The following is a 12,577-nucleotide window of genomic DNA, read 5'->3' as shown; positions in this document are numbered from 1 at the left end:
TAGAGACACGTCAGACACTGACTAGAGACACGTCAAAACAACAGACACGTCAGACACTGACTAGAGACACGTCAAAACAACAGACACGTCAGACACTGACTAGAGACACGTCAGACACTGACTGGAGACACGTCAAAACAACAGACACGTCAGACACTGACTAGAGACACGTCAGACACTGACTAGAGACACGTCAAAACAACAGACACGTCAGACACTGACTAGAGACACGTCAGACACTGACTAGAGACACGTCAAAACAACAGACACGTCAGACACTGACTAGAGACACGTCAAAACAACAGACACGTCAGACACTGACTAGAGACACGTCAGACACTGACTGGAGACACGTCAAAACAACAGACACGTCAGACACTGACTAGAGACACGTCAGACACTGACTGGAGACACGTCAAAACAACAGACACGTCAGACACTGACTAGAGACATGTAACAACATGTTTCCCTATCCTGCCTTACAGAAGTTAAGCTAATGTTTTACCATGAACAGAGCAGACTTACATCCCCCTGCTGACTTTTATTTTATAACAATTATATAATAATTTTACATTTTAACAATTATTTTTAAACCAGCTGTCTGACTGTCAGTTAGCCTAGTACCAACACCGAAACTGGTCAGCTTGTTTCACTCTCCTGGACTCGACCAGAACATGTTTCGCAGACTTGGCTGAGACTTGTTAAACTCACTGGCAGCAGCACTATGGAAGCACTGGGAGCCAGTTCCAGCTCCAGCAAAGTCCGCTCGAGGTCTTCATTGGTGAACTCCCGCCGAGGGAACATTGTTGCCAAGGAGAAGTTGCCATAGCGATTTCCCACTTCCTGAAACAGGAGCAGCACATAATGACAAATGAGAGGGTTATCGTGATTTCACTCAGACAGTCTGTACATGGCATGGCTCTGAATCCTGGGCCCCATGAACAATCCTCCTCCAAGTTCACAAGTGGTAGACGTAGAGGAGTGCACACTATTTAAAAAAAAAAAAAATTTCCCCCCCAAGGTCTTTTTATTTATTTTTTTCAAATATATCACAAAAACATAAACAACAACAGCACAAACATAGGACAGTCAGAAAGGAAACCTGTCCAATCCCCAATTCCCCGAGCACTGGATCATCAGTAAGCCTGCAGCCAGACAATGACAAGAAGAATAAACTGACATATAAACAAATAAACAACAGACAGAAAATAATAAAATACATTAAAAAAACAAAACAGAAAAAAGAAAAAAGAAATAAAAAGGTTACATAGTTATGTTGTTAGCTGTCATATCTTCAACAAAATATATAGAATTTCCTGGTGCAACCTCTTATAGTATATCTGATTTTGTCTAAGTGGGTTAGAAACATGACCTCCCTTATCCATTGGCCATATGTCCTTCCATTTAGATAATATTAGTCTTCTGGCCAAAAGGGAGCAAAAGGCTATCATATTGTTTTGGTGCCCATTAACAGGAGGGTTCATCTGGGCAACACCAAACAGAGATCAGTGGAGAGGGATCGACCGTTGTCCCACATATTCTTGAAAGGTCTCCAGCAGAAACCAAAAAGTTTTGGGCATGTCTAGAACATATGTAACAAAGTGGCAGGAGCCTGTTTACAACGATCACATGTTGGGTCAAGATCTGTTTAAATTTAGCTAGTTTATCTTTGGACCAATGCAAACGATGAACAACTTTAAACTGAATTACAGCGTGCACACAAGGAGGAATAAATCCTTTGTATGACTTTATGCCAAACTGCCTCTGCAATTACCTCACCCAGGTCTGCTTCCCACTTGTTCTTAAGGCTCTCCAGACCAGTAACATTGAGCAGAGTTGAGCAATATATAAATCTTGCCTATAATATGTTTGGTGTCCATTTTACATTTCAAAATTGAATCTAGCAGGGAAACCGGCGGGCATTGAGGGAAGTAATCAGAGTTAGATGCTATAAAATTCCTGAGTTGCAAATACCTGTCAAAATGTGACTTGTGAATCTTAAATTAATATGATAAGCACACTATTTAAGTTAACGAGTGTGTGGAGTAGAGGAGTGTACACTATTTAAGTTAACGAGTGTGTGGAGTAGAGGAGTGTACACTATTTAAGTTAACGAGTGTGTGGCGTAGAGGAGTGTACACTATTTAAGTTAACGAGTGTGAGGAGTAGAGGAGTGTACACTATTTAAGTTAACGAGTGTGAGGAGTGCACACTATTTAAGTTAACGAGTGTGAGGAGTGTACACTATTTAAGTTAACGAGTGTGAGGAGTAGAGGAGTGTACACTATTTAAGTTAACGAGTGTGAGGAGTAGAGGAGTGCACACTATTTAAGTTAACGAGTGTGAGGAGTGCACACTATTTAAGTTAACGAGTGTGAGGAGTGCACACTATTTAAGTTAACGAGTGTGAGGAGTAGAGGAGTGCACACTATTTAAGTTAACGAGTGTGAGGAGTAGAGGAGTGCACACTATTTAAGTTAACGAGTGTGAGGAGTAGAGGAGTGCACACTATTTAAGTTAACGAGTGTGAGGAGTGCACACTATTTAAGTTAACGAGTGTGAGGAGTGCACACTATTTAAGTTAACGAGTGTGAGGAGTGCACACTATTTAAGTTAACGAGTGTGAGGAGTAGAGGAGTGCACACTATTTAAGTTAACGAGTGTGAGGAGTAGAGGAGTGCACACTATTTAAGTTAACGAGTGTGTGGAGTAGAGGAGTGCACACTATTTAAGTTAACGAGTGTGAGGAGTAGAGGAGTGTACACTATTTAAGTTAACGAGTGTGAGGAGTGCACACTATTTAAGTTAACGAGTGTGAGGAGTGCACACTATTTAAGTTAACGAGTGTGAGGAGTAGAGGAGTGCACACTATTTAAGTTAACGAGTGTGTGGAGTAGAGGAGTGTACACTATTTAAGTTAACGAGTGTGTGGAGTAGAGGAGTGTACACTATTTAAGTTAACGAGTGTGTGGAGTAGAGGAGTGCACACTATTTAAGTTAACGAGTATGTGGAGTAGAGGAGTGTACACTATTTAAGTTAACGAGTGTGAGGAGTAGAGGAGTGCACACTATTTAAGTTAACGAGTGTGAGGAGTAGAGGAGTGTACACTATTTAAGTTAACGAGTGTGAGGAGTGCACACTATTTAAGTTAACGAGTGTGAGGAGTGCACACTATTTAAGTTAACGAGTGTGAGGAGTGCACACTATTTAAGTTAACGAGTGTGTGGAGTAGAGGAGTGCACACTATTTAAGTTAACGAGTGTGAGGAGTAGAGGAGTGCACACTATTTAAGTTAACGAGTGTGTGGAGTAGAGGAGTGCACACTATTTAAGTTAACGAGTGTGAGGAGTGCACACTATTTAAGTTAACGAGTGTGAGGAGTGCACACTATTTAAGTTAACGAGTGTGAGGAGTGCACACTATTTAAGTTAACGAGTGTGAGGAGTGCACACTATTTAAGTTAACGAGTGTGTGGAGTAGAGGAGTGCACACTATTTAAGTTAACGAGTGTGAGGAGTAGAGGAGTGTACACTATTTAAGTTAACGAGTGTGAGGAGTGCACACTATTTAAGTTAACGAGTGTGTGGAGTAGAGGAGTGCACACTATTTAAGTTAACGAGTGTGAGGAGTAGAGGAGTGTACACTATTTAAGTTAACGAGTGTGTGGAGTAGAGGAGTGTACACTATTTAAGTTAACGAGTGTGTGGAGTAGAGGAGTGTACACTATTTAAGTTAACGAGTGTGTGGAGTAGAGGAGTGCACACATTTTAAGTTAGGTAGTAGAGGAGAGACAGAGAGAACACAGTGGTAGTCAGCTCTTTACAGGTAGAAGGAAACAGAAACACACCTGGACAGCAAAGTTTCGAGCCTCCTGCAGTCTGCTCTGTGACGGGAACTGGTTCGTGAAGGAAGAGCCGTCAGGGAGCCGGAACTGTATCCTCGCCACGGTGCTGTTAACACACACCCACGTTTCAACAGAAAGAAAGACAGACACAGACACAGACACACAGACACACACACAGACACAGACACACACACAGACACAGACACACACACACACACACACACACACACACACACACACACACACACACACACACACACACACACACACACACACACACACACACACACACACACACACACACACACACACACACACACACACACACACACACACACACACACACACACACACACACACACACACACACACACACACACACACACACACACACACACACACACACACACACACACACACACACGATGTACCTCCTCTCCCTGAGCAGCACCTCCCTCCGGGCCTCCTGCTCCGCCTGTCTCACCTGCTGGGCCGCCAGTTTAGCCGCTTGATCCTCCTCCTGGACTTTAGCGTAACGCGCTGCCCGGTCAGCGCGGTCCTGAACACGGAGAACATTATTATTATCATTTAATCTATAAGGATCGGTTAGGTTGGATTTCGGGGTTTTGGGGGTCTCTGGGTTTCGGGGGTGGATGTTGAGGGTGACGTTACCATGGCAATCTGCTGTTTTACTCGCTCTCGGGCTGCTCTCTCCTCTGCTTTCTCTCGGTTCCTCTCCTCCATGAGTCTCTTCGTCTTCTCGTCTTCCTGTTTCTTCTTAAAGTCCTGCACGTCTTTGCCCGTCTTCCTCCTTTCCATCTCCTTCCTGATCTCGTTCTGAGTCACAACAAACCGACCAATCAGAGACGAGAATGCCAAGGCTTCATCAAATCTCTACAGGAGCTAGCTTCTGCTAGCTCATTAAGCTAATGACACAGAGCACAAAAGTGGCCAGGTAATCAAGCGAAACTTAAGGTCACTTCAATCAATCATTATTTGAATAGTGCCAATTCATAACAAGTGTTATCTGGAGACGCTTTATAAAAAGAGCAGACGGGATAATGCTATCAGACCTGAGTGCAGCACATGTTTCCTCACCTCGTCTTCTCCCACCTTCTTCTGCTCTCGTCTCTCCTCCAGTTTTTTCGTCAACCTGAAAGATTAAATAGAAAAATATATAAATGTAAACGTGTAAAAGTAACTGGACAGTACACACATCACAGCTACAGGTGTGCTCTCACCTCTCCACTTTAGCTTCCAGGTTCTCGTCACTCTGATGTTGAGAGGAGGTTTGATCAGCAGGACTCACTGAGACACACACACGCACACAAGCACGCACGCACAGAGTTTAATGCTGTTATCACGTTTACACTCCTAAACATTTCTACATAATTTCAGGAGGACTGCTCCTGATATTGAGTATTTAGAAAAGCGCTATATAAATCAAATTACGCTATAATGAGAATATGTGTCTTTCTATCAATGCTACATGTAGTTCAACAGAATCACAATCTGAACTAAAGAGTGGAGAAGAACATAGACACAGACAGATAGAGTGAGAGATAGACAGAGAAACTCAAAGACACAGAGAGAGCTTCTTTGTCACACCTTTTGTTGTTTCTGCTGCTGACGTGACGCCTCCTGATGGTCCTGGATCTGAATCTGGAGCTGGTTCTGGAGCTGGATGTGAAGCCCTGTTGTCATGGGGACTGTTCTCTGCAGGAGGCATTGTGTCTGGTCCAATCTGCTGAGCATGCATCTGTCAGAAAACAGGTTAAATTGTTTAGCATGCAGAACCATTAGGATAGGATAATACTTTATTGATGGCAGAGGGGAAATTCAGAAGAACTGCAGCCTACAGAGAGCTGAACAATGTAACATGAGGAGTGATCAGGAGGAATCACCTGTTAAATGCCTGATCTCTTAAGTGATCTGTGTATAATGTAGACTGTTTTTGATCTGGTCAGTCAAATGTTTATTATCTCACTTATAAGACACTATTTATGGTAATATTACCTGCTTCACCCTGTGAATTCTGTTGATCAGCTCTTCAGCAGACACGCTGCCAGCGATGACCTCCAGTGGAATGCCATTGTCTCCGATGAAGAAGCTTGACGGTATGCACACCACTGGATCTTCATGGGAAAGGATTTAAGGAAAATGGCCCAAACTCTTTGTGTAAACTTCTGTTTGGACAAGCTGCAGGAAAGCTCCTCTCTGTCTCACGTTAGACTTATCACAGTCGTCATGACTACATATTAACAATACATAGAGCTTCACCTGGAACAGACTCCACTCAAACATGTCACCTTAAGTTATAATGGAGAGGGATAATAAAAATCTGTTCGGCTTATCCCACATGGCTTATCAATACCTTCCTCAGTGATCAATAACTCTCCTCACAGATCAATACCTCTCCTCAGTGATCAATAACTCTCCTCACAGATCAATACCTCTCCTCAGTGATCAATAACTCTCCTCAGTGATCAATAACTCTCCTCACAGTCACAGATCAATAACTCTCCTCAGTGATCAATAACTCTCCTCACAGATCAATACCTCTCCTCAGTAATCAATACCTCTCCTCAGTAATCAATAACTCTCCTCAGTGATCAATAACTCTCCTCACAGTCACAGATCAATAACTCTCCTCAGTGATCAATAACTCTCCTCACAGATCAATACCTCTCCTCAGTGATCAATAACTCTCCTCACAGTCACAGATCAATAACTCTCCTCAGTGATCAATAACTCTCTTCATAGATCATCATTTAATCAATAACTTAAGACAAAAAGGATACAGATCTGAGAAAACTGCACACAGGTATCACTTTGAAAAAGAAAGAATTAAAAACACGTTACAACATGTTACAACACATTACAACACGTTACATGTTACAACATGTTACAACACGTTAAAAACATGTTACAACACGTTAAAAACATGTTACAAACACGTTACAAACACGTTACAACATGTTACAACATGTTACAACATGTTACAAACACGTTACAACATGTTACAACACGTTACAAACACGTTACAACATGTTACATGTTAAAAACATGTTACAACATGTTACAAACACGTTACAACATGTTACATGTTACAAACACGTTGCAACATGTTACATGTTACATCATGTTACAACATGTTACAAACATGTTACAAACACACGTTACATGTTACAAACACGTTACAACACGTTACAACACGTTACAACATGTTACAAACACGTTACAACATGTTACAAACACGTTACAACACCTTACAACATGTTACAAACACGTTACAACATGTTACATGTTACAAACACGTTACAACACGTTACAACACGTTACAACACGTTACAACACGTTACAACATGTTACAAACACGTTACAACACGTTACAACACGTTACAACATGTTACAACACGTTACAACATGTTACAAACACGTTACAACACATTACAAACACGTTACAACACCTTACAACATGTTACAAACACGTTACAACATGTTACATGTTACAAACACGTTACAACACGTTACAACACGTTACAACATGTTACAACACGTCACATGTTACAAACACGTTACAACATGTTACATGTTACAACACGTTACAACATGTTACAAACACGTTACAACATGTTACAAACACGTTACAAACACGTTACAACATGTTACAAACACGTTACATGTTACAAACACGTTACAACACGTTACAACACGTTACAACACGTTACAACATGTTACAAACACGTTACAACATGTTACAACACGTTACAACACGTTACAACATGTTACAACATGTTACAACACATTACAACACGTTACAACATGTTACATGTTACATGTTACAACACTTTACAACATGTTACAAACACGTTACAACATGTTACAACATGTTCCAAACACGTTACAACATGTTACATGTTACATGTTACAACACGTTACAACACGTTACAACATGTTACAAACACGTTACAACATGTTACAAACACGTTACAACATGTTACAACACGTTACAAACACATTACAACACGTTACAACACGTTACAAACACGTTAAGGGCTGCCACGAGACAAGACCGGCCTGTCGGCAGCAACCGCCTCGCGGTTATATTGCTGGCCACCGCCGCCCACTGCCAGCTCAGCAGCCGAGGCATAAAGCCCAATTCACACATACTCCGTGCGTGCCGCGGTCCGTCAGCGCCCTGCAGTACGTTGTATTTAGCTTCCACTCTAGTCAATCATTGTGTTCACACAGCGCTGCGGTCCGTCTCCTGCATGTGCCACCGACGGCGCTGCGCTCTGCTCCGTTTCAAATACACAGCGAGTCTATTTTCACCGGAGTACGCCGCAGGAACGCGTCAAACTGGACAGAATATGACAGCCCGGACAGGAAGTCAGACAAGGAAACGCACAGAGCATCCGGTCAATTTCAAAATAAAACACAATATACGGACACGCGATTGTATTTTTCATCACTTTATCAGCATTACGTCAAAACAGGAACCGAATGAACAACAATGCATCCTCAGAAAGACAAAGCAACATGTTGTTCGCATGTTTTTCTCTTTATTCCCGCAGGATCTTGTAGTTCTCCTGTGATGTGTCATGGGTACGCTCCGCTGCGCTGACGTCGCAAAAACGGATCCAGTGTGAATGGGCGCGAGCCGTCCAAGGGAGCAAAACTGTGGCGGTGCACGGAGTATGTGTGAATTGCGAGTAAGGCCTGCATGTCGGCGGTGAGGACGAGGAGCCGGGCCGGCTGGAGCTGGGGCGGACTGGTAGTGTTGGTGCTCTCACTGTTTGTCTATGGACACAGACATAGAGTCTGTTTTCTGACAGGAATTTACAAGATCAATTCTGGAAGAAATCTCTGAATCAGTTGTGTAAATGGTCTTATGTGTTGAAGTAAACATGTCTGTAAATGTTTTTATTTCTATATTTCTACTGCTATCCTGTATATTTTGGAGAAACTGTAACAATCGAATTTCCCTCTGGGATTAATACAGTATTTCTGATTCTGAAATAGAGGACCTTAGTGGGAGTGGGATTTGGGATTTCATCCACATGAGCCAAAAAAACACTTTCTGCCTTTTCTCGGCCAAGAAGGCACCGACTTCAAAATGTATTTCACATTTCTATATATATGACCCAATGTCAGTACAGATTCATGTTTCAACAGGTGAAGTATCCCTTTAAGTATTCAGTATGAAGGCTAATATGACAGCAGGTGACTCTAAAGGAAGGACTGTGCTGACGTGAGATGTGGTCAATACCTCTTTGCGTCCACTCTGATGGCCACACAGCAGCTGTTTGCTGATTCTGATACGATGTCATCCTCCCAGCTGGACATCAGCTGAGAAGACTGCTGGTCGTCTCCTAGAAACACACACACACACACACACACACACACACACACACACACACACAATAAACAGGTGAATAAGGTGTTAAATGTTTGTTATACAGGTGAATAAGGTGTTAAATGTTCGTTACAGGTGAATAAGGTGTTAAATGTTTGTTATACAGGTGAATAAGGTGTTAAATGTTCGTTATACAGGTGAATAAGGTGTTAAATGTTTGTTACAGGTGAATAAGGTGTTAAATGTTCGTTACAGGTGATTAAGGTGTTAAATGTTTGTTATACAGGTGAATAAGGTGTTAAATGTTTGTTATACAGGTGATTAAGGTGTTAAATGTTTGTTATACAGGTGAATAAGGTGTTAAATGTTTGTTATACAGGTGAATAAGGTGTTAAATGTTTGTTATACAGGTGATTAAGGTGTTAAATGTTTGTTATACAGGTGAATAAGGTGTTAAATGTTTGTTACAGGTGAATAAGGTGTTAAATGTTCGTTATACAGGTGATTAAGGTGTTAAATGTTTGTTATACAGGTGAATAAGGTGTTAAATGTTTGTTACAGGTGAATAAGGTGTTAAATGTTCGTTACAGGTGAATAAGGTGTTAAATGTTTGTTACAGGTGAATAAGGTGTTAAATGTTTGTTACAGGTGAATAAGGTGTTAAATGTTCGTTATACAGGTGAATAAGGTGTTAAATGTTTGTTACAGGTGAATAAGGTGTTAAATGTTTGTTACAGGTGAATAAGGTGTTAAATGTTTGTTATACAGGTGAATAAGGTGTTAAATGTTTGTTATACAGGTGAATAAGGTGTTAAATGTTTGTTACAGGTGAATAAGGTGTTAAATGTTTGTTATACAGGTGAATAAGGTGTTAAATGTTCGTTACAGGTGAATAAGGTGTTAAATGTTTGTTACAGGTGAATAAGGTGTTAAATGTTTGTTATACAGGTGAATAAGGTGTTAAATGTTTGTTATACAGGTGAATAAGGTGTTAAATGTTCGTTACAGGTGATTAAGGTGTTAAATGTTTGTTATACAGGTGAATAAGGTGTTAAATGTTTGTTACAGGTGAATAAGGTGTTAAATGTTTGTTACAGGTGAATAAGGTGTTAAATGTTTGTTATACAGGTGAATAAGGTGTTAAATGTTCGTTACAGGTGATTAAGGTGTTAAATGTTTGTTATACAGGTGAATAAGGTGTTAAATGTTTGTTATACAGGTGAATAAGGTGTTAAATGTTTGTTACAGGTGAATAAGGTGTTAAATGTTTGTTACAGGTGAATAAGGTGTTAAATGTTTGTTATACAGGTGAATAAGGTGTTAAATGTTTGTTATACAGGTGAATAAGGTGTTAAATGTTCGTTATACAGGTGAATAAGGTGTTAAATGTTTGTTATACAGGTGAATAAGGTGTTAAACGTTTGTTACAGGTGAATAAGGTGTTAAATGTTTGTTACAGGTGAATAAGGTGTTAAATGTTTGTTATACAGGTGAATAAGGTGTTAAATGTTCGTTATACAGGTGAATAAGGTGTTAAATGTTCGTTACAGGTGAATAAGGTGTTAAATGTTTGTTATACAGGTGAATAAGGTGTTAAATGTTCGTTATACAGGTGAATAAGGTGTTAAATGTTTGTTACAGGTGAATAAGGTGTTAAATGTTTGTTACAGGTGAATAAGGTGTTAAATGTTTGTTATACAGGTGAATAAGGTGTTAAATGTTCGTTATACAGGTGAATAAGGTGTTAAATGTTTGTTACAGGTGAATAAGGTGTTAAATGTTTGTTACAGGTGAATAAGGTGTTAAATGTTTGTTATACAGGTGAATAAGGTGTTAAATGTTTGTTATACAGGTGAATAAGGTGTTAAATGTTCGTTACAGGTGATTAAGGTGTTAAATGTTTGTTATACAGGTGAATAAGGTGTTAAATGTTCGTTACAGGTGATTAAGGTGTTAAATGTTTGTTATACAGGTGAATAAGGTGTTAAATGTTCGTTACAGGTGATTAAGGTGTTAAATGTTCGTTACAGGTGATTAAGGTGTTAAATGTTTGTTATACAGGTGAATAAGGTGTTAAATGTTTGTTATACAGGTGAATAAGGTGTTAAATGTTCGTTACAGGTGATTAAGGTGTTAAATGTTTGTTATACAGGTGATTAAGGTGTTAAATGTTTGTTATACAGGTGAATAAGGTGTTAAATGTTTGTTATACAGGTGAATAAGGTGTTAAATGTTTGTTACAGGTGAATAAGGTGTTAAATGTTCGTTATACAGGTGATTAAGGTGTTAAATGTTTGTTACAGGTGAATAAGGTGTTAAATGTTCGTTACAGGTGATTAAGGTGTTAAATGTTTGTTATACAGGTGAATAAGGTGTTAAATGTTCGTTATACAGGTGAATAAGGTGTTAAATGTTTGTTATACAGGTGAATAAGGTGTTAAATGTTTGTTATACAGGTGAATAAGGTGTTAAATGTTCGTTACAGGTGATTAAGGTGTTAAATGTTTGTTATACAGGTGAATAAGGTGTTAAATGTTTGTTATACAGGTGAATAAGGTGTTAAATGTTTGTTATACAGGTGAATAAGGTGTTAAATGTTTGTTACAGGTGAATAAGGTGTTAAATGTTTGTTATACAGGTGAATAAGGTGTTAAATGTTTGTTATACAGGTGAATAAGGTGTTAAATGTTTGTTACAGGTGAATAAGGTGTTAAATGTTTGTTACAGGTGAATAAGGTGTTAAATGTTCGTTACAGGTGATTAAGGTGTTAAATGTTTGTTATACAGGTGAATAAGGTGTTAAATGTTCGTTACAGGTGATTAAGGTGTTAAATGTTCGTTACAGGTGATTAAGGTGTTAAATGTTTGTTATACAGGTGAATAAGGTGTTAAATGTTTGTTACAGGTGAATAAGGTGTTAAATGTTTGTTACAGGTGATTAAGGTGTTAAATGTTTGTTATACAGGTGAATAAGGTGTTAAATGTTCGTTACAGGTGATTAAGGTGTTAAATGTTTGTTATACAGGTGAATAAGGTGTTAAATGTTCGTTACAGGTGATTAAGGTGTTAAATGGGTTATCGCTGTTCACAGCTTAGTTCCTGCTAACAGTAGCTACATGCTAACACAAACAAACACACACACTGTGACACACACACACACACACACACACACACACAGACACACACACACAGACACACCTGTGACACACATACCTGTGATAACGACCACGAACACGGAACCCCGCTGTTTAGCTGAGCTAATAGCGTCTGGAATGGAGCCCTGAAACCACAACATGTTAGCCCGCTGTGTCTGTCTGTGCTAACAGCTAAGCTAACAGCTGAGTCACATTCTACTTCCTGAACACATCAGCTG

General features: G+C 39.7%; 1 protein-coding gene across 2 annotated transcripts in view; it reads right to left on the bottom strand.

Annotated features, from left to right (window-relative positions):
- Positions 1-12,577, bottom strand: part of ubxn4 (UBX domain protein 4) — an 18,789-nt gene extending 6,212 nt beyond the window's left edge. The window contains exons 1-11 of one of the 2 annotated variants that reach the window (XM_065961895.1): positions 12,418-12,577; positions 9,118-9,220; positions 6,647-6,675; positions 5,862-5,980; positions 5,454-5,604; positions 5,087-5,153; positions 4,944-4,998; positions 4,518-4,682; positions 4,277-4,404; positions 3,849-3,951; positions 712-843 (exon numbers count right to left, since the gene is read on the bottom strand). In XM_065961895.1, the coding sequence (XP_065817967.1) occupies positions 712-843; positions 3,849-3,951; positions 4,277-4,404; positions 4,518-4,682; positions 4,944-4,998; positions 5,087-5,153; positions 5,454-5,604; positions 5,862-5,980; positions 6,647-6,675; positions 9,118-9,220; positions 12,418-12,499 (1,134 nt within the window). In that variant the 5' untranslated portion in view covers positions 12,500-12,577. Of the gene's footprint in view, positions 1-711; positions 844-3,848; positions 4,003-4,244; positions 4,405-4,517; positions 4,683-4,943; positions 4,999-5,086; positions 5,154-5,453; positions 5,605-5,861; positions 5,981-6,646; positions 6,676-9,117; positions 9,221-12,417 lie in introns of both variants that reach the window. The other variant, XM_065961896.1, reaches the window with a different exon arrangement.

The sequence above is a fragment of the Labrus bergylta genome, chromosome 13 (assembly GCF_963930695.1).
Source record: "Labrus bergylta chromosome 13, fLabBer1.1, whole genome shotgun sequence".
Taxonomy (NCBI): Eukaryota; Metazoa; Chordata; class Actinopteri; order Labriformes; family Labridae; genus Labrus; species Labrus bergylta.
Note: the sequence above shows the minus strand (reverse complement) of the source record. Positions and strands in the feature narration are given on the sequence as shown.